We start from the raw sequence: 26,881 nt of genomic DNA, 5'->3' as shown, positions 1-26,881 counted from the left end.
ACAACGGTATTTATAGAAGGATATAACTGAGGGAAACAAAATATTATTTAAAAGTAAAATGCTTAAGTACTTTTTTTTTTTTTTTAAACTCACATTGAAATATAATGGCTCTCAAACATCGACACCTCCTCTCATCCGCGCTCAGTTTGGGAAGCGAAGCATCAGTGAGCTTTCACACTGCCACTCCCCGTAACTACATCACTCTTCTCTGAATGGACAGCTAAATCAAGATCCCTGCTATCATTGGTTGCTTCAAGTGTCCCATAAAAGAAAATCATTTATGTTACAAATTGGAGTTTCCACCTATCGGGAGGTTAGGCAGATATGGGTCACAGCCAAAAAATATGCACCCTCCCTTTAACATCTATATTGTTTGAGTATGTAGCAAGATGCTCCATATGATGATGCACAACATCAAATTGGCCTAGGCTGTCCGATCTTCCTTGCAAAAATACAGACAAGGCCCAATTAATGTGTGCTAGCCACCATTGGGTTTTAACAGCTGAAGGATTTCTTATTGAGACTCCCAACTCAGCATCTAGAGCTTTTAACTCTCTTTTGGATTTATCTCTATCTCTGCTGCCTCACCGTCAGGACTTCTGGCTCTTTATTTCTTGGTATCACTTTCAAAATAAATTTTAAAAAGTACAGTAAGGGCTCATTTATCACTCAGTGCAATATAACCTACGATATCTCAATATAGAGAGATTAAATTCTCTGAAAGCAATGTATTCTAAAGTGCACGTTTACACCCCCCTGAATCTCTGGAGTCTGGCCTGTTTCGCAAAATGAACAAATTGCCGCCCCTCAGGGTGTAGATTGATGATGCTGCAGAGTAGCTTGGCAGAGACAGTAGCAGGAAAAATATGTATTGTGATTGGCTGATGGGAGTTGTTGATCCAGAAATGACTCGTGAATGTTGTCCTGGCAACATTAGCAAGATATCGAAATTGCTTATGCGCGGCAGGATTTCTGAGCAGAGTGGCTCTTGTCAGATTGGTGTGCAGTTTAGAGGGAACATTGCTGGTGGCCACTGGCTCCTTCATTGTTTTTTCTAGTTGCATTCGTAAAAAAATGGTTGCAGTATACAGCACTGCCATATGAGGTTGCCATGCATGAAAGGGTTAACTATTCATTGGATTCTTTCAGATGCTCAACTAAAACTTCTTAGTAGTGTTTTAGTAGTCTGAAATGTAATTTTGGTTAAAAAAAATTTGATTAAAACAGATTTCAATATTTGGTCAATTGCAACAAAAGTTCAAATGTAGTCCTTAGTTTTGTACTAAGTTGAGTGCTATTATGGTATTGTTTGAGGATCATCTCCATTTAGTGCCAAGCTGTTCTATTGATGTACAAATTTCTATGAAAAAACAGAACAATCTTCAGGATCATCTGATCCCCAGCTTTAGTACTGGTTCATTTCAGTGGTCCTATCCTGCCTTTTGAAAAGGTCATGGGATTACATGGAAACATCACAGAGGAAGTTTCATTCATGACTCTTATGATTTAAAGACTGCCTCAAATTTCTGACCGACATATCTCAGCCGTCATTGAAAGACAGGCAAGGAGGCCATTTGTCTTCCAACCCCTCTGTAGATGCTGAAAATGAGGTGAAGGTTGAGGATGTAAACTCAAACACACAGCACAGTCTGCAATGTGGTGTACCACTTACGTAACTTACCAATTTAGTAGTTAAAAAGTATTTTTTTTAATGCATACTTTTTTTAACCCAATGTTGAAATGATAAATAAAGACAGAAACAATGCTGACTGAAACAAAGTTAATTTATTTGTATATCAATCTTTGCATTTGAAAAAAAGAGTGCAAAAGAAATATCCAGAAAACAAAATATCCTCAACATATTAAGGCGATAAACTTGTATAATATTATTCTCGAACATTTCAAAAGTGGATTTTGATTGGAATTTGCTCCACTGATTCTCTGTTCGGCATTCTATTACATTCTGTTTACCAACATGATTATCATTCAAATAAATTCAGTTACTTCAGGTAACTTCATGGAAATTGACTGACAGTGCATTCAACTCTCCTGAAAAGGCATAGTTAATTCCAATGAATGCTCAGAGCCTGAAAAAGTACTAATAGTGGCCACTTCTAGGTTTACCTGGTGGACTTGATGTCTCAGTGGAGATTACATGACCATTACATAACGGTACATAATAAAGGTAATTTAATTATTTTGTTATTACTTTAATAAATTCTCCACACAATACTCTCTACTAGATCTTTTTTAACCTTTGTTGGGATTTTGTCACCAGGGCTTTTTCAATGATAATGTAGGCTTCATTCTGAAGCCATTTTATTTTCAGTTCCGATTTTAAAGTGGCTTAAGTGTAGCTATAATTGGTCTATTTACACAGAACACCACAACACATCTTTTGGAAAGACATGCACCCTAAAATGTCAACGACGTACATTTGAATTAAATCCTACCAAACATCCAGTGTAAGCACAATAGCTTTATCACATTTAAGCACTGCAAAGTTTTCAATTTAAAAGGAAAGCACATCTAAGAAATATTAAAACAGCTAAAAGTCTGAATGGTCCATTTTGTTTTCATAGTACAGTCTGCCAAGTACATTTGTAATGATTCAGTGTGCAATGGTACAATGAAGTAAAATAAAATAAAAAACTAAAACTAAGCTTGTAACTCATACTGAATATCTTAATACATTTGGAAACTTATTTGCATAACAAAAACAAATTAATATTGAGTTATTTTATTTATTTATTTTTTGAATATGTTTTCATATAAGTATGACAGGTAAAGGAACCCCACAAGTGCATCAGAGTGTGTGGTGTTTTATTATCTGCATCAAGATAAAAATAAAATCCAGAAAACAGAAAAACAAAACAAAAAAAATAATAAAATACCTGTTTTTGGGAACTGCAGGTCTGTACTCAGGCCTAGAAAAGTGAACTCAAAACTGCACAACCACTCTTAACAGTTTTGGTATGATAGATCTATACAAAACTGCACATCAGTAAACTTTATATAGAGATTACATTTGATTTACTTTTAGTAGCTTTGAAAACATAACAACAAACAACTATAATAAAAAAAAGACCTGGTATGTACTGTCTCAGTTAAGCAGTGTTAACAACAAACAATTAATTGCACATTTTTTGGCAGTTGTTAAAAGCTGCTTTTAGGATAATGGCACCATAAACAAATTTGAATCCTAGGGTAAATTATGAAAGTGAGTACATTTAGTAAAGCCTTTGAACTATTAAAAAATCACGCCAGTGTGAAGAGCTACAGCTGTGAATAGTAGCTCTGGAAAATACAGATATTGAAAGCAATACCAAACCATAAAACCTTTACTTTTGCTGAGAGGCAGTATTTATTTTGCATGTTCAGAAAATGATGTGTATTTTCTTATCTTCTGTTTTACCTTCTTGTGGTTCCTCCAAAACCTATTAAATTAAAATAAATTGTTTATTTAACGTACACGTTTTTGGTGAATTGAGTTTTTCAGTTCAATCCTGACCTGATAAAACCTTGCCAAGCAAAGACTGGAAATGGTGCAGAATTGAGTGGTCATTTTGTGACGTGGACTATTATTCTCAGAGGACTAACAAAAACAAAACAAAAAAATGAATTTCAGTTGCTTTCAAATCAACAGTATTTTATCTGAGTGACCAAACAGCAGAACTGAACATTAAAATACCAAGTGCTACAAATTTAAAATTATATTTTGAATCAACAGGGAACATGTGATAAACGTAGAGGATTGGTGATGAAAACCAATAACAATAACCTCAGTGAATTCATTGTTGTCATGCCTGGGTTCATATTGAAATCCAATATCTCTTTCTGACCTATCATGGCCAGCAAGAAGTGAGCTGGAAATGTTTATCAAAATAGGATCAGGACCTAGTACCTATCTGTTTCATGTTAACCAAGCATATTATACAAAACAATACTTTAAAGTAAAAATGATAATCTAACATTCACATTACCTGAAGCTGTCTTTGTCCCTGTGTTTTCCGCTGGTTTAGTGGGGACATTTATTGAATTCCATGTATTCCTTGTACCAGTATTTGTCTGGGATCTTAGAGGTAAAAAAAAAAGGCAAATAACAAAGTAGTTCTTCAATCTGGTCAGAAAAAGTTTGTCCATAGCAGCAGTTACAAACACTATTACTAAAGGCAAGTCTAATCCACTTTTTCTAATATGTTGTACATTATCAATAACTGTTTATATATCATACATGTAAAGGTATGGTACATCTGCAGTAAATTCTAATCTAATCTGTGCTAAACAGAATGTATGTACAGTGGCCCTGAAGTGCAAAACACAAATACAAAGAAAAACACAAATACAAATAAAGAAAGCACAAATACAAATAAAAAAAAAACAAATACAAATAAAAAAGCACAAATACAAATCGAAAAACGCAAATGCAAACAACTGAAAATATAAAAAAAAACAAAAGCATGAAACACAAAAGCAAAAGCAGGAAACACAAATACAAGAACAGAAAACACAAATACAAAAAGCCCACAACAGAATGAAAGTCATTTGCAGGCCCCTCCCCCATACACCCCAGCACAGTCGCCACCTGTTTCTGGAGAAGCTGGAGCCGTTTAGAAAGTGCAAGGTGAGTCTTTAGTAACCTAGTTTGCCGTGGTATAATTCTGTGTCTTATAATTGGTATCGCAACAGTAAGCCATGCCCCCTCACTTTTTAACAAAAGAAACATGTGCACTGCAGGGAAAAGACATTTGTATAGCACACAAAGTTTAGTGGCAATCATAGACACCAGAACAACCGGTGCTACGGCATCTAGAGAACCCAAAATAATGTTTCTTCAGGTTTCAAAATGCATCACATCATGACTGCAGTAGGACTGTGGGAGAGGGATACATCACCCAGTCCAGTGGCTGACAGACAAGACAGTCAGTCTTTCAGTGTGCAGTTTTTACTTTTGCTGTGAGATAAGGTTTTCAGCATGAGAAATAGATTACTTTTAAAATGGGAAATATAGAGAACTTGGATAATTAAAGAATGAAAAAATGAATGCTTTAGAAGGCAATAATATTGTGGATGAAGCAGCGAAAATCTTAACTTCACCACCACCAAAAAATAAAATAAAACAAGGCAACATATTAAATTATTCCAGCAGGAGCCACTCTCCACAGCAAAGCAAAAACACTGACAACTTTAAACGCAGTGGCTTTGATAAGCACACACAAAGACAGACGTGAATGCTGGAAAAAAACAAGCTCATTATTATTACTGTTGTTAGTAGTCATACTTATAGTAGTGTTGTTATTGTTGTTGTAAACTTTAAATAACCAGTAGACTACAGATACACAACCTGCATCAACACGAGACATGGCTATTTTATTTTTCTGTTGTAAAAGCAGCCACTAAACTTTATGCAAGTACAAGCTCGATCTCTTGCATTTTGTGATAATTTTATATAACAAAATGCATCAAGTAGAATATCACATCTTACGCTGATATATCAACACCTATCAAACCATCCTTCTGTTCCAGGTCTTTTTACGTAAAAACAAATATCTTGTACTTTTTTTTTTTTTTTTACAGTAGCCGTGCTTAAAATTTAATTCGTCCTGCAAAGCTATAATTTCTTTTAAATGTATGAAAATTAGCAGTGCTTAATTTGTACAGAGAGGGGTGCCGGGGAACAAACAATGACAATACAGTTCTTAAGAACCTCGCATTCAAAATCATAACAAGTTTATTTGAAAGTGTACTACCAGTACTTAAGTGTTATAAGTTGGTTGGCTGTGGTATATTTCTGTCAGTGTTATAATTGGTATTGCAACGGTAAATCATGTTTACCATACCTGAGCTTGTGTACAGTAATAGCGGTTAAAAACTGCTATTTTAGTTAAAGACTCAGCTTGCTCTTTCTAAACAGCTCCAACCTTCCGTTGTGTTGTGGGCTTTTTGTATTTGTGTTTCCTGCTTTTATTTTTGTGTTTCATGCTTTTATATTTTTGTGTTTTCAGTGTTTTTTAATATGTTTTGTGATTTTTATTTGTGTTTTGCACTTTAGGGCCATCGTACGTATGTGTGTATTTTAATATGAAATGTTCCAAATATGAAATATAAACATGAACTTACCGTTGACTTCCAAACATATATCCTAACACACCACCTGTACCCATCCCTGTCCAAAATCCGGGTCTGGAATTAGCATTATTGTGAGGTCTTGCAAAGTTGTTGGCAAAACCATATTCATTACCGGTGCTTTCAAATCCAGCTGAGGCACCTAAATGAATTTGATAATCATTCATTATATAATTAGAGTTTGAAGCTTAAATGTTAAAAAAAAAAGACTGACAATTATTTTATACAGTTAATAAATATTATGTTTCCTTTATGTTTAAAAAAAGTCAAACTTTACATCGGCACTGGGATCTGTAAAGCACTACTTTGCTGATAGTGACGTTACAGTTACATGCATTTACTAATGAGGCTTTAGTAACCAATCCAGATACCAACTAGCACTTGGTGGCCTAATGTATGACATTAATGCACACAAGGAAAACATTTCTAATTGTAGAAATGTAAAAAGCAGAGTGACTGCACAAAAATGATGGAGGTGGTGTAAACGCATTACATGTTAGCCTTTAGGCGTAATTCGGGGGATGCCGTAGAGGGCGCTCTCCCGCTTTGCGCTCCTTTTTTCTTCTTATCCTATTTCCTTTTCTTTAGCCTGTCTTACCTTCCCTCCGTGGCATCCTGCCCGGTAGCGTCCGCGATCTCTTCCGGGTGGAAGCTGATCCCAGTTCAGCCTCATTTAGTATTTCCAGCCAATCGCACAATGCAGCGCTCGCCACGTCAATTATTAGGGCATGGCCAGCACTGCTCCACGTATGTGTTATTGGCTGCCCCTCCTGTCTATCTCGCTCTCTTTTTCTACTTTAACCCAGCACTATTTCCGCTTCCTTGTCTGTGTTTGTTTTTTGTTTCTCTGCTCTGCGCTCGCAAGATAGTATCAGCTATTTTCCTACCGGCTCAGTCTGCGCTGTTCAAAACGCAGCGTCATTCTCAACTTGGTCTGCGTTTTCATCAGTTTCAATGTCACCACTGCACTGCAACTGTTTTACACCGGCGCCTCACAGACCATGGTTACCACGGCAACGCCTCAGCGAGTGACTACTGGGAGTGGTAAGTTGCTACGGCGACCAGGCAGCTTTAACAGGCAATGAGAGCCTGTGCCACACGACTGCAATTTCTGGCTCCTGCTGCAGCGCTTTTGCAACATGAGAGCTTCAACTCGCCGAATTGTGACATCTAAATACTGCAGGCTCCTCTTCTAGACCTACATTAACTTACTTATCATCACTAACTGTTCTAAAGCAAATACTTAATACATAGACAAGGATTGTAATCGCAATAACCAAATATATGCTACCCTGCTTCACTGAAGCCAATAGTTTCAATTCCAATCAAAACCTCTAGATGGCAGCATAACACCACAAGCTCTACATAATTTAAGATGATTTGCTATCGCTGCGAATCTGGCACTCTCCAAACCTTCTATCAATTCCTGCAGTTCGTTGTCTTTTTGAGGGATTCTCAGTACCCTCCTGCCTCAACCTCTTTTTCTACATATATTAACTTGAATTTTTTTTTTTTTTTTTTTTTTTCTCAAATCCAAACTCCTCCCCTTGAGAATCTTGTCATGAAGCCATGCTTATCAGCTTTCTGAGATGTTAAGAATCCACCGTCACATTAATTTACAGCTTCCCTGCATCAGGCCATTCCTGCAACCTTCTTGTTCCTGGATTTGCACTTCCTTATTTGCCCCAACTTCATCAAGGCACTTAATATAACTTTCAAAGTCCATTTCATTCAATTTGAGCTACCAGTCACATTCGGAAACTATGTGCTACGATTATCAACATTTCAGTCAAGCGTCCTCGTATCCCGCAATGGACAATACACTCTTAGACTGCTCCTGATCAAATCAATAGGTTTTGTAGCAGCCTCCGAGCAACGCATTCCTATCCTCTCAGGTTCTGCAGCGGCCTCAGATCTATGCATTCTTCATTTCTGCCCAAAGGCAGCCCCATCGCCGACATCATCTAAAACGCCTTAACTCTTAAATACCAATTTTCACCGCATTCAGCAGCTCTCTGCTCTCTACAGCAGGCCACTGCAGACTACTGACAGCATTCCATCGTTTACCCCTCAGATCTCTGCCCGTTCAGCAGATCTTGCCTCTACTGTTAATATCTCCTCATTACAGCAAATCTCGGCTCCCTCTTCAGATCTGCTTCTATTGCAGCATACAAAAGTGGCTTTAGTTTACTGTTCAAATCTGCAACTGCTCTCCTCCAGAGCTTCCAACACTCCAGCTTTCCTCCAATACCTGGATCTAAGATATATATACTCGGAGAGCTTGACTTCCTCAGCAATTTAGTCATATGTCCGCTCATCCTCTCAGATACTACAAGCTTTAATATATGGTACGAGACTGGAAATCTGTTTGATTTATGAATTAAGGAGTTCCACTATTTGGAGAATGATTGGAGTTGTGAAACCCAAATCTCTGATTTATGAGTTCACCTTTTCCATTCCAAACAGACAAGATGGTAGCAAACCACTGATCAATCCCGTATTAACTAACACAGGATGGTTGGCATCTCAGCTCTGCCTTAGTTTTAAAAACATCTCAGCAGTCGATTTCATATATTTGTTCAGGTCCAGCTGCCACCTCAGCCCTCATCAAACTCTGCAACACCAACATCTGCCGTTCAACTAAATACAACACTCTCCAACCTTCTGCAATCTGCTCATCACTACATGGCCACACTCTTGGTCCCAGCGACCAAATCTTCATTTACCTCTGGATGGAAAACATTTACAACTTTCTGCACTCAAAATACATCCCATTCTGATTTAATGAGCAACGGATTCTAGCCTCCATCGCCCATGCAAGGGATTCTCTTCACTTAGCCCCCTCTACCGTTAAAGCCTACATCTCCGGAATTTAGTATTTCTGCCGCCTCATCTCCGTCCCTTCTTCAACACTTCTATCCATCCCATCAGTTTGCTTGACACTCGGAGAGATCCTCAAGAGCCCCCCCCCCCTGCTGCTCCCTCCTGGCTCCCTATATCAATAGACATTCTTCACTCTTTAATATCTACCCTCAGAAAAAGCTGCTCTGTCTATGCAATGACCTTACCTTGGAAGTACTATGTCTAACTGCTCTTGTGAAGCACTTCCTCTGCAGGATTCCTGAAGGAACAGAGTGCACCCTGTGAACTTACCGTGACAACACCTGTGATTTACCATTTAAAAAAAAAAAAAAAAAAAAGCAAGAGTACCAAGACATCAAGGGGAATACAATGGATAGACTCTGACCGTTAAGCCATTTTCAACCATGAGGTCTTGTGAACCATTCCACGCACCCAGATACTGGACTTTGGCCAGCTGTAGTAATTTTACTACAGAACACTACACCTTGCAGTTAAAATAAAAATAAATAAATAAATAAAAAATAAATAAATAAAAAAATCAGGACTTCATCAGGACTTCAATACAGACAGTTACATCAAGATCCAGAAGTTCTGCAACCTGGTCCCAGGAGCAGACCCCAACCCTCGTCTCGTACTACCTTTCAGCAAAACAATATTCAACTGAATAACTCTCTCTCCGGCCTCCTTCAATCACCACGTGGATTCATGGAGAACGCTCTCGCCCCATCTACCGTTCCTCCTACTCGACTGCCTGGTCTTCATTTACTCACTTTTGCGAGTAAAAAATAAATAAATAAATAATTTAAAAAAAAAAAAAAAAAAAAAACGGATCTCAAACCTCTTTCAACCTACAGCACCTCCTCGCCTTCATCACTCACCTCAGGCTGTCTCTATGTTTAGCCCCCTCCTCTATTTAGATGCTACCTAGCGGGCATTCAGTATCAATTTCGCCTCCAATCTTTCTCCTCTCGTCCGTTCTAGAGATAGCGGATCTCTAGAGAGAACGCTCAGAGGTATGGAGAAAAGCCTGCTCCCCTCCTCTCCATCAAGTTAATCAATCTCTACTGACCTTCTCCTTTGTCTCATCACTGCTCTCTGGCAAGGATGCTTCAACCTATTCAACAACATCGTCATGGAAACCCTGTGCCTGACCGTCGCCTTTGGATTTCTCCGCTGTGCAGAATTCTCAACTCCATCAATTTCCAGCTTCCCAGCTCTAGGCCTCAAGTGCTCAGATCTCTCTCAAATCCCCGGAAACCACTTTATCCTCCTCATCAGATCTTCAAAAACGGTCCAATTAAGCCGAGGATTCAGTATCTTCTGTCAGATCCCCTCTTCGACAACTCCAGATCTATACTTTCGAGTCACTGGTTCTCATCCCGTTTATGCACCCTCTCGTCACGGATCGGACTTTCTTCTACTATTTTTCCCCCCATTCATTCTGGATCGGAGCAGCTGCCTCCGCGGCTAGCGCAGGTATCAACACTTTGATTAAGTCTATGGGGCGCTGGATCTCTTCAGCTGTGAACTTTTATATTAGATCATCCTCTGCAGACATCGCCACAGCTCACCAAGCACTTGTTAGCTTGCCCGGAGTGGGGGGCGCCCTCTCCGCCAGGCCCACCAGAGGTTTCCTCCCTGCAGGGGGGTTTTTCCTCTCCACAGTGCGGACGGCTTATAGGCATAGGTTGTCTACTAACATCTCTTGTCTTTTCTCTTTTCTTCTAGCTTTTGTTTATGTGTGCGGCTCTGCGATCTCTTTTCTATCCCACGGTGTGGTTCTTGCGGGGAGCCGGGGGTCCTCTTTTGGGGGGAAGTGAGTCTCACTCCCCCGGCTGTCCGGGTCGGCCTCTCGTCTCAACCACTGCCGCCCGGCTGTTCCTCGCCGGCCTGAGGGGACCCCCGGCCACATCCTATTCTTCTGCTGCTTATGCGCTAAGCCTTCCAGGCCTCAACCTTGCTGTCCCATCTCCTCTCTTCTATTTCAGGTCCAGGACCATTTCAGCCCCCTCATGCAGTAGGCCGTGCCTCCACCTGCCGAGCGGGCCCCGACCGAGGGGGGGGGGGTTTCTCTGTTTTCGTCTCTCCTAAACGGACCCGAGACACTTTTTCCTAAGCTCTCCACGCCGCCCAGCTGCCAGCTTAGCTGCCTGAGGATGCTGCACTGAGTTGCGAAGGATCTGTCCTTTTGTCCTGTTCGTCCCCTTCCTGTCTCTTGCTCCACTAAACGCCCAGCAGCCAGAGGATGCTGCCTGACCCGTCGGGAGCGAGAGTCAGTTTGTTGTATGTTATGTGTCTAAACTTTGCTCTCTCTCTCACTTTTACGTCACCCAGCAGTCGGAGGATGCTGCCTGACCTGGCGGAAAGTGTTTATATCTAATCCTTTGCTCTTCTCATGTCTCCCTCTCTACGTCGCCCAGCAGCCAGAGGATGCTGCCTGACCCGACGAGAAGGGAAAACTCTTCGTCCCCCCCTATCTCGTCCTGCTATCAGTATCTAACCTCAATGTTACTAAGCACCATTCCCAAACTCCAGCCCTCAATCTCGCCATCCCTCAAACTCGTCTCACTCTTAAACTCTCAAATGTCTCACCCCTCTCAAGCCTCCTAAGCAACCGGAGAAATCCTCTCATCTGGTCTCATTCTTAATATCTCACTCCCAATTTCGCCTCCTCTCAAGCCCTCGTAGGCAACCAGTGAAATGTTAGCCTTTAGGCGTAATTCGGGGGATGCCGTAGAGGGCGCTCTCCCGCTTTGCGCTCCTTTTTTCTTCTTATCCTATTTCCTTTTCTTTAGCCTGTCTTACCTTCCCTCCGTGGCATCCTGCCCGGTAGCGTCCGCGATCTCTTCCGGGTGGAAGCTGATCCCAGTTCAGCCTCATTTAGTATTTCCAGCCAATCGCACAATGCAGCGCTCGCCACGTCAATTATTAGGGCATGGCCAGCACTGCTCCACGTATGTGTTATTGGCTGCCCCTCCTGTCTATCTCGCTCTCTTTTTCTACTTTAACCCAGCACTATTTCCGCTTCCTTGTCTGTGTTTGTTTTTTTGTTCCTCCTCCTCCCCTCCTCTGCTCCTTTCTATATCGCACTGTCCGCACAGGGCTCCCTCAGGGGGGGAAGTGAGTCTCACTCCCCCGGCTGTCCGGGTCGGCCTCTCGTCTCAACCACTGCCGCCCGGCTGTTCCTCGCCGGCCTGAGGGGACCCCCGGCCACATCCTATTCTTCTGCTGCTTATGCGCTAAGCCTTCCAGGCCTCAACCTTGCTGTCCCATCTCCTCTCTTCTATTTCAGGTCCAGGACCATTTCAGCCCCCTCATGCAGTAGGCCGTGCCTCCACCTGCCGAGCGGGCCCCGACCGAGGGGGGGGGGGTTTCTCTGTTTTCGTCTCTCCTAAACGGACCCGAGACACTTTTTCCTAAGCTCTCCACGCCGCCCAGCTGCCAGCTTAGCTGCCTGAGGATGCTGCACTGAGTTGCGAAGGATCTGTCCTTTTGTCCTGTTCGTCCCCTTCCTGTCTCTTGCTCCACTAAACGCCCAGCAGCCAGAGGATGCTGCCTGACCCGTCGGGAGCGAGAGTCAGTTTGTTGTATGTTATGTGTCTAAACTTTGCTCTCTCTCTCACTTTTACGTCACCCAGCAGTCGGAGGATGCTGCCTGACCTGGCGGAAAGTGTTTATATCTAATCCTTTGCTCTTCTCATGTCTCCCTCTCTACGTCGCCCAGCAGCCAGAGGATGCTGCCTGACCCGACGAGAAGGGAAAACTCTTCGTCCCCCCCTATCTCGTCCTGCTATCAGTATCTAACCTCAATGTTACTAAGCACCATTCCCAAACTCCAGCCCTCAATCTCGCCATCCCTCAAACTCGTCTCACTCTTAAACTCCCAAATGTCTCACCCCTCTCAAGCCTCCTAAGCAACCGGAGAAATCCTCTCATCTGGTCTCATTCTTAATATCTCACTCCCAATTTCGCCTCCTCTCAAGCCCTCGTAGGCAACCAGTGAATTGACATTTAAACTAACGCCTCCAGAGGTGAAAGGTAAGAGGGCTGCATAACAGTTTTCTAGAAAAGTTTAAAAAATATCAAACTTTATCTAATCCATCAAAAATATATCTATTAAATAACTCAACAGTTGAAGCCCATGCATTATTTACTGTACCTGTATAGCCTGCATTACTTGTGTAGCCTGTGTTGCCCATGTAATCTGGTTTGAATCCAGGAGGTGGAGGACCCATTGTATGAGGTCCACTTTGGTAGTCATGTGTGTGGGTGTTCGGATAGTCATCATTAGGAAAGCGTTGTTGTCCTCGTAGTGGCCCACATAAAAACATTTTATACACACCATAAGCGAAGAGCAGTAATATGGCAATGATAATTAAGGCACTTGCATCACTAGGTGTCTGGGAATTGATGTTGTTTGGCGACCCCTGAAAGAAACCTGAACTAAAGCCCCCACTGCCATAGGAACTTTTCCTGTGTTGCTTGCCATGCTCAGTTAGTTCAAGTGTGTACTCCATTCCACATGATCCCTTTAGAACATATGGGTCATCTGGATAGTTATATCCCTCACAACTAACTTCAATGGTTCCAAATCTGTAAGCAGTATCCATGTCAGTCTTACATTCCCACTGTAGATAATAAAACAGAAAATAAGGTATTGAATACCTTGAAATATTTCACAATAATCCTTTCTACCAGAGACAAAAATAACAACATGCAATATAAGCTACAGATCCTTGTCATATACTACTACCTAAATGTTTACTTTTTACACGTTTCAAATTCATGGTTAGTATGGATTCCTGAGTATAAACTTGGTAGTGCCCAACTATGGAGGAACAGTTAATCAGGCAACTTATCTGTTCAGATATCCTGAGAGACTCATTAAGCATGAACATCTGCTATAAAACTGTATAAAGTATAGGACCTCCAAAGTCAACCAGCATCGACACTGACAAGTTAGCAAAGGATACGTGACCATTCCTCAATGAATACTGCCTCTAATACCATTACATTTGAAGTTAGAACTGCAATTTTGACTGCCTTTTCAGTTATCAATTTTACTGATCCTTGTCAAGCATCAGCTACTAGTCGTGGACAGCTGTTGATGATTATAAATGCCTGTATTATTATATACATATATTTTTTAATTACACAACCACTAACATTACTCCATATTATATGTGTATATTTTTGTGAAACATCTACCATGGATGTTTTACACTACCTGCACATCAAAGCCATCCCAGCCTTTATTCTGGCATTGCACTACTTCTGGAACAAAAGTCAGGCATCCAGCCGATCCCCCAGTGCACTTCAGCTGTGGAACAGGACTGGTCCGTCTGGAATTTGTATGTCGTCCTTTATACAGAGTGATGACTTGGATCTCTCGAAGCAAAACACTCCCTGTAAATCAGTAAAACTTTAAGTTATGAAGGAACGACATTTTCACTAGATTTACCAAAATTAAACATAGGTAACCTGCCTGGAATAAATTAAAGCAAAATCAACGAAAGTTCATTAATTTTATCTAACACCTTTCTTCAGTACAGGTTTTCCCATGCAGCAATAATCCAATAAATGGAGATTAGATAAAGGGGCATTCAGAACAGAAAATAGGAGGCACTTTTTTACACAGAGAATTGTGAGGGTCTGGAACCAACTCCCCAGTAATGTTGTTGAAGCTGACACCCTGGGATCCTTCAAGAAGCTGCTTGATGAGATTCTGGGATCAATAAGCTACTAACAACCAAACGAGCAAGATGGGCTGAATGGCCTCCTCTTGTTTGTAAACTTTCTTATGTTCTTATGTTCTTATGAATGCACAGAACTGTTTTTTTAATCATTTGCATGTCGAAATAAAATATAACTGTAAACTAGTAAACAACTTGGGCGCACTTGTTTTGGTTATTAATCTTCTATAACCCTAGAGCTTGTTACTTGTTTTGTAGTCATTGTTTTTTTCAGACGTGAAAAGAAATGGTAACAGTTTCACTTTGGAGTAATGCAGCAATCAAAGCCCTCTCCCATCTACTTGCACAAACCACGCCAGTGTGATTCAATTTTTTTTTTTGTTAAGACGCTTAAAACAATTTGACCTACCATTTCACGCATCACCTTGTATAAATTCATTAACTTTTACTTTATTTATGTACATTTGATTTTATCCGTCATTTTATATATTGACCAAAACTTAATTATGTTATTTAGATTTGTTGTGTCTTACCTACGTGACCATTGAATGCAACTGCTGTTTAGAATCTATAATATTTAGATTTTTGGTGTTAACATTACGTTTATTTGAGAAGCCTTACTAAGGTATAGCTAGCTATTTATATATATTTTACACGTTTTGTAAAAATATTTATTCGTTCTTTAACAATATCCTTACAATAACGATGCTGAGAAATGGAATGGTTAATTATATATAATCCCTCAGACTGTTCAAAACCTTTTCTTAATTCTGCATATTTGTGTGGGGTGTGAGGATCCTTTGTGATTATAAGATATAAATAAATACATAATTAAAAAAAAAAAAAAAAAAGTAGATTTTATCAAGGTTGCATAAAAAAAACAAATTCAGCTTACTACTGTTGACCATTGTTTAAAATTAGTTAGTTTAAGCAATGAGAAACAGAATGAGAGGCCAATGCTTAGAGCTGTTAAGTTAAAAACACTTACTTTATTATCCTTTTGTTGTTAAAATTTAAAAGCTGAATATAAAGGTTTCAAATTTCTTTACATTACATCATCTTTAACTTTTTAGTTTGCAGAACAGTACCTTGCAAATGGATCAATCCATCAAATTGAGGCCTGCCTAACAGCATTAAGAAGTGCAAGATTGGAGATTGCTTGCCTATTAATGGAAAATCAAGGTGAACACTGACTTTGTGAATAACTGCTGCTTTATATCAAATGTATCATCTGTATATTGCTATGTGCAGTCTTTAAAACAACAAAGGTTACACTGTGATTTTAGGCCTTTAGTACCGTATTGCATTTTAAGTAAAATATTACAGTAGCAGCTTTTGGACAGGTTACCAGATTACACTAACAGTAACAACTGTCTCCGTTTTATTACAAAGTGCAGATGTAACAGGCCAGGACCAAACCATGTGGCAATTATGAGACTCTGTCAAGTCACTATCCCCCATGCTGTGTGTAAAGTATTCATTATACAGTATGTTCAATATTTCTAAGGCTGTATATTTGACTGCACAACTTTTTTTGCCTGCAGGGCCATGGGCGGATCCACAAATATATATATATTTTTTGCTCAGCCCAACACTGATTTCAGGGTCAAAACAGCTGGTTGAATAAGTAACAGTGTATTACCCCTTAAAAACACTGTTATGTATTCAAATATAATACATACATTGGCATGTGTGCCATGTTCACCAGCTGTTTTGACCCTCAAATCAGTGTTGGGCTGAGCAAAAAAGAAATGAATATTGTTTAGGATCTGCCCCTCTATAAATATCCACAGAGAAATTAACAGCCCAACGTTATTTAACCCCTTAAATACAAAGCCAATCATTCAGTTTGGAGCAGATCAAAGTCTGAATAAGAAACGGCGAATAAGAAAAAAGCGAATAAGAAGCCAACTTCAGTCTTGTGCAATAACCTTTGATTGTAGTGAAATGTTTATATAAAAAAAATGTTGTTATTTATTGCTGGGTAATATACTTATTTATCATACTTAATAAGGAGAGAACAGTTTTGAAAAGTAAACATGTGTTACTGTTGCTTCTTAGTTTTAGGTGCAGTGTGAGCTGTGTTACCGATGGGCACACGTTGAACATACACAGTACTCTACTTGTGTTGAAGTGCTGAAAAATAATGATGCATAATAAACATTTTTGGGGTATGTGTGTCAGTCTCCTACCGTAATGCAAAAGGTTATTACAGTACCTGAACATAATGTATGCTGTCCACAAAAAGACATGACATTTGCTCAGATTCTCAAATACTGAAACAAGATTCTGCCAAAAGTGACCAGTGCCCAACAAGATAGTAGACTTGTCAAGTTAGAAATTAGAAATGCAACTCAACTTCCTCAAGATGCTGGCTACGATGTATGCACCAAGACAATCACAAATTGTCTGCCTGCACAAAGCCCTGCATTCCACTTCCAATGACAAATCACTATCATCAGGCTTGACTTTCTCATTTTGAGCTGTCACTTATACCTCTCCGAATAAGTTATCTGGGATTTAATGGGCAAACCCTGCACATTTCAGTCAAAACACAGGGTAGCCCATTTTGAGCTGTCATTTCTGCCTCTCGCTACCTGGGCTTTAATGGGTTAAAGCAGTGTGGAGTAGTGGTTAGGGCTCTGGACTCTTGACCGGAGGGTCGTGGGTTCAATCCCCGTGGAGGACACTGCTGCTGTACCCTTGAGCAAGGTACTTTACCCAGATTGCTCCAGTAAAAACCCAGCTGTATAAATGGGTAATTGTATGTAAAAATAATGTGTAAAAAATAATGTAATTGAATGTAAAAAATAATATGATATCTTGTAACAATTGTAAGTCGCCCTGGATAAGGTCGTCTGCTAAGAAATTAATAATAATAATAATAATAATAATAATAATAATAATAATAAACCCTGTACATTTCAGTCAAAACACAGGGTAGCCCATTTTGAGCTGTCATTTCTGCATCTCCAAATTACCTGCCAATTGTTCAACTGAGGTTGCCCATTTGGGGGAGGCACTATTTTTCTGATTAGTCCGTTAATCTGTGCTACAGGTAGCCCATTTTGAGGGGGAGGCGCAGGTTTTAACAACACCGGAAACACCTACCAATATTTTTTTCTTACCTCCATCGTTCCAGCTCTCGGCGTACATTACCAGAAGATAAAAAACAAAAGTTACAGTTGCCAACGTCATTCTGTTGCCTATTCAGTAAATTACAACTGAAGCCAAATACTTTAAATGATTACCACTCGAGTACTGGTGACGCAGTTTCACTTGTCCACTTTTCTTAACTCGGAACCCGTTTTCGTTTTTATTTTTTGTAAAATCTTTCAAATGTCAATTAAAAACGCAAATGGTACTTTAGTTGATTCTCCAGTTTTAGCAGTGATACGTTGCTTTGGGTTTAATCATGCAGTGTAAACTCAGACCGAACACCATTCTTGAATGTCAATAACTTGCTTCCGTGTTGTTCTGTTTGCGCAAAGTTCCGTGGGGTTCTGCACAGAATCCCGTTCTGCGAGGGCTGCTGCGTGACGTCACAAAGCTCCACCCTAAAAAATATATGTGCAGATCCAGGCAGCACAGCTTCGAAAAGTAGCTGCGCGAGGCGGTTTGCAGCTGTGAATCAAAGAGACGATGCAGAGATCACGAATGACCTGTCTCAATCGTAATTCAAATAGCTACTAAAACGACTACTGCCACTTGTTAGTCGGGGAACGACATGTTATCTTTATGCAAAGAAGGGTGAACAGCCTTGTCAATGGTATATGAAATGTTAACACTTAAGTGTCTGTTCATATGTGATTCATGACGAATTGCAGACACGAAATTAAATTATTAGAATTAGAAGTGTATTCATCATGAATTCCTATTTTATCATGGCGTTCTCATGGCAGACCCCCTCGTCAGTTTTATATCCAATGTGGTAATGTTTGTTTCAAAATACAGCAGTTTATTTGCAGCTACCCAATTGGTGTGACGTTTCTTGGAATTGTTGTAATCCCAAATGGGGGAATTTATCACGTTTTTTGCAAAACTATTTAAAAAAAATGTGGCCAAGTTTTCAATTTGACTGTTGGTAAGAATAAGTAATTTATACAAATCAGCGATCACCTAAAACCTCAGGCACTGTATGCGGAACTTCTGGGTGCGTTCACGCCACGCAGACTTTCGACATTCTGTGCATATTCTGCACAGAATCAGAGCAAGTAGCCAATGAATTTTCAGAATCTGCGCAGACTTAGCAAAGTCTGCGTCTCGTGAACGCACCCTCTTCATTGTCTGACACATGCGCAACTAAACAAACCTGTATGCGCCGGATCGAGCATGCGTACTTGTGTGAGGCAGAGACTGGAAACTGTATCACATTTTTGGTTCTGCTGTATGGTTGTGTGTAGTGTTTTAGAGAAATGGCAGGAATTAAAGGTGAGTTTAAATTAATAATGCTCGATCTATTGTTAAAACACATACATCTGGTAGTACGTATCTTAATTTAAATCGGAATATGGGTTTGTTTTGTTCGGGTCAAATAGGGTATGAGGATGACCGTGTCATTACCATTTAATCCATCACATCTTTCTACACAGGCCAACAGCTTTCGTAAATTTACTCTGATTAAATTATGATTTATTTAATTAGTGACTTACTTGTTTACTCATTGTGAGTTAGTGGATACTATATCTGTGTCACGTTGTTTATTATTTTTAGAGGAACTAATAAAAATTGAAATCTTCCTGAGGGTTAGAAATAATCAACAATATGTGTTCAATGTTAATAATAATAATAATAATAATAATAATAATAACGTGTTATGTGGCTGTGCGTTAGAAAAATAACGTAATCGTTACAGATTTTTCAAATGTTTTGCTAAACTATTTCAAATTAGTGTTGGGTGGATTTCACACAATAGATTTGCAAGGGCCTGAACCTTCCTTTGTGAATACTTTATCGTGAATTCATGGTGCTTAAAAGTACCGGTGACCAGAAATCTAAATTGAAGACGCAGTGGATTAAAACAAGAACGCTGTCCTATTGTGGCTGGAGAAGTGAGGACAGCAATGTTTTACCGCCTCACTCTGTACTGTGTAGTTTCACATCTGGCACCAGCATATATTGAACATGCAGTTTATGCAACATAACTACTGCTTGTCCTATTCAGAAAACCAGGATGAGAATATGGATAACGCGACTGAACGGTGTGTTTTTTGTTTTATAAGAGGAAATGCTTCTCATGTTGTTAAAGTACTCGAGTGATACATTGTTTGTGTACAGGGTTGCATACCGTCTGTTTTTTTAGCAGAGTTTTGTTTCTCCTGTTGTCAAATGACATAGCACATGGTGAAAATAGATGAATTATTTTGAGTTAAAGCTGTAGTGTCCCATATTTATCTTACGTTTGAAATACAAGTAGAATACACTTTAGTGTCTGTTTCTTAGTTCTTCCCTAGTCTTTGATCACTCTGCAAAATTTGACCATTGTTTACCATAGCCAAAGTTGTATAGACCAGGGGTTCTCAAACTCGGTCCTGAGGACCCCTTGTGTCTGCTGGTTTTCATTCCAACTGAGTTCTCAATTACTTAACTATACCCTTAATTGAACTAATAATTTGCTTAATTAGACATTTTTACTTGTTTTCAGCTCTTAAACAGTTGCAGAGTTCAAGTTACTTATCAAATGTTATAGCTAACTTGAAATATGCAACTGTTCAAGAGCTGAAGACAAGTAAATATGTCTAATCAAGCAAATTATCAGTTCGATTAAGGGTCTAGTTAAGTAATAGAGAGCTCGGTTGGAATGAAAACCAGCAGACACAAGGGGTCCCCAGTACTTGCACCAGCTTGTACTTGCACTGAACTGCTCCATACCTTGCCGTATTCTACCACTGCTCTTAATTATAACTACTTCCTGTATCTTGTACTTCATTTTACTCTTTGTTATCTGTATTCACGTTTTTTGTAGTTGCTCTTATTTGAAATCGTTCTCATCCATTTATCGCACTTACTACATGCTCTTAATGGACTTTACTCATATAGCAAATGTTTTTACCATAAGTGAACTTAGTTGAACTCGCTCTTAAATGTAATTACATATTGTTTTTATTATTTTGTTCTTATTTGAATTTGATCTTATTTTCTTTTCTGCTGATTTTACTGTACTTTCTACTGGTCTTATCTGTAATGTGATATTGTATAATGTGATATTTTGTATTGTGATATTTTGTAACAATTGTAAGTAGCCCTGGATAAGGGCGTCTGCTAAGAAATAAATAATTATATCTCCTACTTTACTTGCATGGTGAAATGTAATAACATTATTAACAAATGTTTATATAGTTTGTTGTTATTTCAGTATTTTATTATTTTATATATTGTAATTTTCTCTTTTTTTTTAAATAAGATTTCCTAAATGTTTTGTGTTTCCCACAGCCCTAATTAGCCTGTCCTTTGGTGGAGCTATTGGACTTATGTTTCTTATGCTTGGGTGTGCCCTACCTGTGTACAAGTAAGTATCTTAATTTAAATTCATTCAGAATAAGTTGTTTGCCTTGTTAGTTAAAAAAAAATGATTCAGTAGGGGATCTAATCTAATGTTAATTTGCTTGTCTCTCTTGTTACAGCAAATACTGGCCATTGTTTGTTCTTTTCTTTTATATCCTTTCGCCAATCCCATACTGCATTGCAAGGAGAGTAGTGGATGACACGGACGCTGCAAGCAACGCTTGTAAAGAATTAGCCATTTTTCTTACAACAGGCATAGTTGTGTCAGCCTTTGGATTACCCATAGTCTTTGCCAGAGCGACTGTGGTAATTATTTTCTTATTATTCTATTTGTTGTTTGTTCCAACAATTTAGTTCATGGGGTTTTAAAAAAATGACTACATATTTCCAAAGGTTGATGCCTGTTTACCTTTCTGCCTTGCTTCTTGAGCTATAATAGATTAAAAGTATCATTTATGACAATCTGCTGTTTCAAGTAGTAGGACCATGACAATCTGGCTCATAGAGTGAAATAGTGGCAGAGAGAGGAAGATATGGTGGAATGAGCATCAGGCTTAGGTATAATGTAGAAACAGACACCAATATATTATATTAGTGAATAATTAACATGCAGTTTTAAATATATTTAAAAGTGTATCAAAAAATAACAACCCTGTTCTAAATTAGTAGTGAATGGATAATATTACAGGGTGTGCTTTGGGTTGTAACTCTCCTGATTTTGTGTCTCAAGGGGAACTTTACTAAATGCTCTCTAAATGCTCTGTATACATAACAAATGTGTCTTGCTGCACCAGTTTTGTTAAAAAGTCGTTTGGCCAGTATTTCAATTTTTTTGTCAGCTGGAAATGCTGGCCGCCGCCACGTTGGAACCTGACTATAGAGCGAGTCAACGACAGGATGCCACACAAAGCGCGACGGAAGAGAGCTTCAATACGTTCAATGTTACTTTGTTTTAATGTTTTTTTATATGATATACTGCTCAAGGAGAGGTTGAAAATGCATCAAAAGCTTTAGTTAACATGTTTTCTATTGAAATGGTTCTATATTAATTTGCATTATAGTTCCCCTTTAACCTTTAAAAGGGTCTGCTCCCAGACATGCTCCATTGAGTCCATGTCTTAAATTTTAGTAAAGCTGTTTGTATTTCCTTATTTCCTAACCTTGCCTATTTATTTATATCAATTATTTATTTTCTTTTCAGATTGAGTGGGGAGCCTGTGCACTTGTGTTAACTGGCAACACTATAATCTTTGGAACCATCCTGGGATTTTTCTTGGTATTTGGAACCAATGATGATTTCAGTTGGCAACAGTGGTAAAAGTAAAGAGATGCTCATGTCGGAGGAATAAAAAAAAAAAAAAAAGTAGTAGGAACTGCTTCAGTGTGCAGCGAGCAGCCATCCATACAGAAAATATTTGTGCAATAAACTGAAGTATCATAGCTGTCAAAGAGTATGTCATAATATTCTAATGATCCACTGACTGGCTTGTAAGGATTCTCATTATTCCCTTCTGTTTTATTTAGTCTTAATCCCTTTTCACAGGCAATTCCCTTGGATGTAAAGAATACACAAGGGGTAGGAAGCCAGAATGTGGTATACAATTTAAATAGCATGTCTAGCTAGTTTAAACAAGCTGTTAATATTGTATACCTAAATAGTCACCGTGATTAAGAAGCAACATTCTTATTACTAATCATTTTAAATAACAGGTGTTATAATTACCTTCTTTATAGGGTATCCTTAAAGCCTGACAAAGCACAGATTGTAAACTACTATATCTCCAGGTTCATAAAATTGTAAAATTAAATTTTGTAAACCTATATTTGCTTGTGGTGGTGGAAGGATGTGGGCAATGATTCAGTAAATATTGCACATTTCTGCAGCTGTAATAATAAGTGCAAACAATATTGTGGGACTTGTACTAAAAATAAAACATATATAAAAAACATATATAAAACATAAAAATAAAACATATATAGTACTAGGGTCTGTAAAAGTACTTAGGATTGCTGCTCCATAATTAAAACTAAATCCTAGGGTAAGCAAGTGTATGTGTGTGTGTGTGTGTGTATATATATATATATATATATATATATATATATATATATATATACCATTTTGTAAACATAAGTCATGATTAGGAATATACACATCCACGACAAACGGAAGAAGAAAAAACCAATAGGGCTAAATGTTTAATTCCACGAACCAAAAAGTTGGATACATTTAAAGGTATCCATTAAATGTGTCTGGGCTCTTCTAAATTAATAACAAGTCTAAATCAGTGTCAGTTTTGAATTGTATTTATTTCAGCCAATCAGACATAAAAAATCACAAGTTTAAAGCTTTGTGAATACGGGCCAATGTAATGTTGCCACACTGACAGCTTCATATCCATTATAGAGAATATATATTTGCCATGTACTTACCACTTCATTTCACATTTATTGTCACTGAACTTAAATAACTTCTTTAAGTTAGAATTTGACTGTAACATGACATTAAGCCATTGTACTACCTTCATATTCATGAACACTGCTGTTTTAATTTCGACCACCTGCAAGCACATGTTTTTAATGTGTATATCATGATAGCCATTTTGGACATCTGTAACATGACAAAGTAAAGCCACAAGAATATTTAAAAGATATACTATTAGTGTGGATTTATTAGGAACGAACCAAATGTTGTGTTTTTTGGTTTTTTTTTTGGATATATAGGTTTATAAAAAAAATAATGCAAACTAGGATTACCCTTTTTAACAATTTCAACATGGTATCATTATGACCATACATTGATCTTAAAGATTTTCACATATTTATAACCAAGACCAGTGCATGTGGAACATTCATAACCCCTTTTAGCTGCATGTTCTATGTGATTTTACATTGTTTTGATCATGTAGATCATTTTTATGCTCTGCTTACTGTTAGCCTGATTGTCAGTTTACCAGACCACTACTTCGTCAAAATAACCAATAATATAAAAATGGCTTTTGCAGATTACCAAGGTCCCTAACTGGCAGGTTTGTGCTTTTGAAGCTTGGCACTTTGAGTTATTTCTGATCTTGCATTGCATTCTTAACCTCCCCCATTAGCTTGTTTATTTGACATTATACTGTATTCGTGTGTGTTTAATTAGCTGATTACTCTCAGGAGTACAAACACCCAGTACCCCATCAAATAACCCTATGAACAAAATAAATACTGATATGTTCATTAGAATGTGCTTTGTTTTTTTCAGGCATCATTTGTTCATTTTCTTTGTTTGGTATTTTTGGAATTATGGATGTTATACCAACAAGTACAAAGTTATATATATATATTTGAAAACAACAGCCATATGTTTGTGGCATTACTGTTTTTTATTAACTAAATGCAGTATATGCTACCCCTCATCTCCTGTTGTATCCCGACAAGCCCAATTTTGCCAATATATATATATATATATATATATATATATATATATATATATATATATATATAGTTGTCATCAAAAGTTTACATACCCTCTATTTGCAACAATGTTATTTACCAATGTATGAAGTGTTATAAATATTGTTTTGATGCACTATACTTACACAGGACTGATACCTCTTGTGAGTGTGTTGAACACTCATTCGTCTTACCAAGTGGTAGTTAAAAATCTGGTGAATTAACTGAGTTAAGGCACAGGGTACCAATATTTATGAATTAACTCCATTTACTTTCATAGAGTTGGAGTCATAAATATTGGTACCCTGTGCCTTAACTCAGTTAAGTATATAAGGTGTTAAGCCTTAAAATTGGAAAAATCTGTGCTTAATAATGTACAACAAAAAAAGTTTAATTTGTGTCAGTCAGGATTTACCTTTTATTCAAAAAATGTATCTATACTTGTGGTTATGTTTGAAGTTTGCCTGTAATGTCTGTACATTTTAGCATGTATTTTGCTTTAAGCTTGTACAACATGTAGGTTATTTTATTTTGTAATATACGTCACTCTGTTACATGCACTGAACAATATTTTACTTGTGGTAAACCTGGAACTTTTTGAGAAATATAAAACAACATTTTGCAATACCTGCTTGCATAATTGAGTCTTCTTTAGAAACTTTTACGGTTTCATAATTTGATTAATATACAGTTTTGGAAAATACCTGCCAATCATTCTTAGAGGTTCATATATATATATATATATATATATATATATATATATATATATAAAAATTTTATTTTTTATTTGGGCAACTCGAACTAAAGGGGACAGTAAGAACACAAATACAATTTGAAACTACTTACTCTTTAAAATATTAAAATCTTATTATTCTTTTTCATTTTTCAACTTTAAAAACATCCACAACAAGGGGAGAGATGTTTGGCTTAAAAGTCTACTGTAAGCCCAAAAATCTTCTACATTAAACAAGACGGTCTACTCCGCTGATTTAACATTGCAACTTCCGTCCGAGCCGAGCGGTGCATCCTGGGAATCCAGAGAGTTCCGGTGTCGAGTTTTCCGCAATCTCTTGATGATTTGCACCTGATGTCAAAAGGCACGTGCCAGCAGCTTGTCCGCCATTTTGGATGTAAAAAACCTTCGAACGGCATATTGACAGCCTGTTTACCGGTGTTTTAAAAAACTAAAATAGAAGATGTTTGTAGCGTGTTGTGCTGTTGGATGCAGCAATAGACAAGGCCAAAAGCGGAATCTATCATTTTACCGTATACCTAAAGATGCTGAGAGACGAGAAAGATGGATTACTGCCATACATCGTAAAAACTAGAAGCCAAAAACGTAGTCGTTTATGCAGCGAACACTTTTTTTTATTACTACTGTAAAGTTCTATTTGTTTTTGCTCTTCAGCTTGAATTAGCAAAAGACTTTGTAGTATGTGGTACAGATGAGAGACCAAACAAGTTTTATAAATGTAAAACCTGCGTTACACAGATACATTCATTAAATAGTTAATAATTTCCTCGTCGATGTGGAAAATAACCTTGTTAAAATGTGATCTGGAGGCCGTTGCGTTGTGCTGCCACATCAATAACAAAAAGGTTAATTCAAGGTAAAGAGCAAATAAATAAATACATAAATAATGAATTGCCCTAGCTAAATTACACTTCTTAGCTTTCGCTTCAATCTGGTGGCCCTGAATCGTTATGCACTTAATGCAAGTGAAATAGGCAGACTTGCTAGTAAGGTTGTCACCTGGCCCCACAATCCCGGTACACGGAGACAGAACGGGATTTTAAACTTGCTCACTGCTAAATATAAATAAATTAGCGTGTATGTTAGCCCGACATCTTTGCTAAAATGAATCCTATTGCTGAATTACTGTGTGCAACAAACAAGTCATTCTAATCAGTTCAACATACTGCCTCCGAACAGCTGAGCAATGTTACTGATTGGGAGAGTAATTGTACGTTTTAGCGATTTATTATTAACAAACAAAGCGACTTTTACGTATTAGTATACAATTGTTTGCCGTGCAAGGTTATTATTATTATTATTATTATTATTATTATTATTATTATTTATTTATTTATTTATTTCTTTCTTTCTTTCTTAGCAGGCGCCCTTATCCAGGGCGATTTACAGTCGTAAACAAAAATACATTTCAAGAATCACAGTACTCAAAGTATGAAAGTATTAATACAATTAAGAGCAAGATAAATACAATGACTTCGGTTCTAGCAAGTATAAGTATATGACAAAA

General features: G+C 38.1%; 2 protein-coding genes across 2 annotated transcripts; one reads left to right on the top strand and one right to left on the bottom strand.

Moving 5' to 3' along the window:
- Window positions 1-1,766: 1,766 nt before the first annotated feature.
- Window positions 1,767-18,193, bottom strand: LOC117421290 (store-operated calcium entry-associated regulatory factor-like). The gene is made up of 6 exons (XM_034035497.3): window positions 17,810-18,193; window positions 14,216-14,394; window positions 13,148-13,616; window positions 6,121-6,268; window positions 3,984-4,075; window positions 1,767-3,437 (listed from the first exon to the last, which is right to left on the bottom strand). The coding sequence occupies exons 1-6, from the start codon at window positions 17,877-17,879 to the stop codon at window positions 3,412-3,414; spliced, it is 984 nt and encodes a 327-aa protein (XP_033891388.3). The 5' UTR covers window positions 17,880-18,193; the 3' UTR covers window positions 1,767-3,411.
- Window positions 18,194-18,973: 780 nt separating this feature from the next.
- On the top strand, window positions 18,974-25,247 carry LOC117420890 (leptin receptor overlapping transcript-like 1). Its single transcript, XM_034034623.3, has 4 exons — window positions 18,974-19,112; window positions 21,114-21,189; window positions 21,305-21,491; window positions 22,387-25,247. Exons 1-4 carry the CDS (start codon window positions 19,097-19,099, stop codon window positions 22,501-22,503), a joined length of 396 nt encoding a protein of 131 aa, XP_033890514.1. The 5' UTR covers window positions 18,974-19,096; the 3' UTR covers window positions 22,504-25,247.
- The last annotated feature ends 1,634 nt before the right edge of the window (window positions 25,248-26,881 follow it).

This window comes from Acipenser ruthenus, chromosome 1 (assembly GCF_902713425.1).
Source record: "Acipenser ruthenus chromosome 1, fAciRut3.2 maternal haplotype, whole genome shotgun sequence".
In the NCBI taxonomy this organism is placed as follows: Eukaryota; Metazoa; Chordata; class Actinopteri; order Acipenseriformes; family Acipenseridae; genus Acipenser; species Acipenser ruthenus.
The sequence above is the reverse complement of the archived record's forward strand: the minus strand, read 5'-3'. Positions and strand labels throughout refer to the sequence as shown.

What these genes read in the sequence shown, in the direction of transcription:
- LOC117421290 (XM_034035497.3), bottom strand. Translation starts at nt 17,879, where the DNA reads ATGACGTTGGCAACTGTAACTTTTGTTTTTTATCTTCTGGTAATGTAC. An exon ending in AAGTAATGCAGGCTATACAG is followed by an intron (nt 6,269 to 13,147) that starts GTACAGTAAATA and finishes AAATTCATTTAG; the next exon opens with GTGCCTCAGCTGGATTTGAA. An exon ending in AGGGACAAAGACAGCTTCAG is followed by an intron (nt 3,438 to 3,983) that starts GTAATGTGAATG and finishes TTAATTTAATAG; the next exon opens with GTTTTGGAGGAACCACAAGA.
- LOC117420890 (XM_034034623.3), top strand. An exon ending in TGTGCCCTACCTGTGTACAA is followed by an intron (nt 21,190 to 21,304) that starts GTAAGTATCTTA and finishes CTCTTGTTACAG; the next exon opens with CAAATACTGGCCATTGTTTG. An exon ending in TCTTTGCCAGAGCGACTGTG is followed by an intron (nt 21,492 to 22,386) that starts GTAATTATTTTC and finishes TTTTCTTTTCAG; the next exon opens with ATTGAGTGGGGAGCCTGTGC.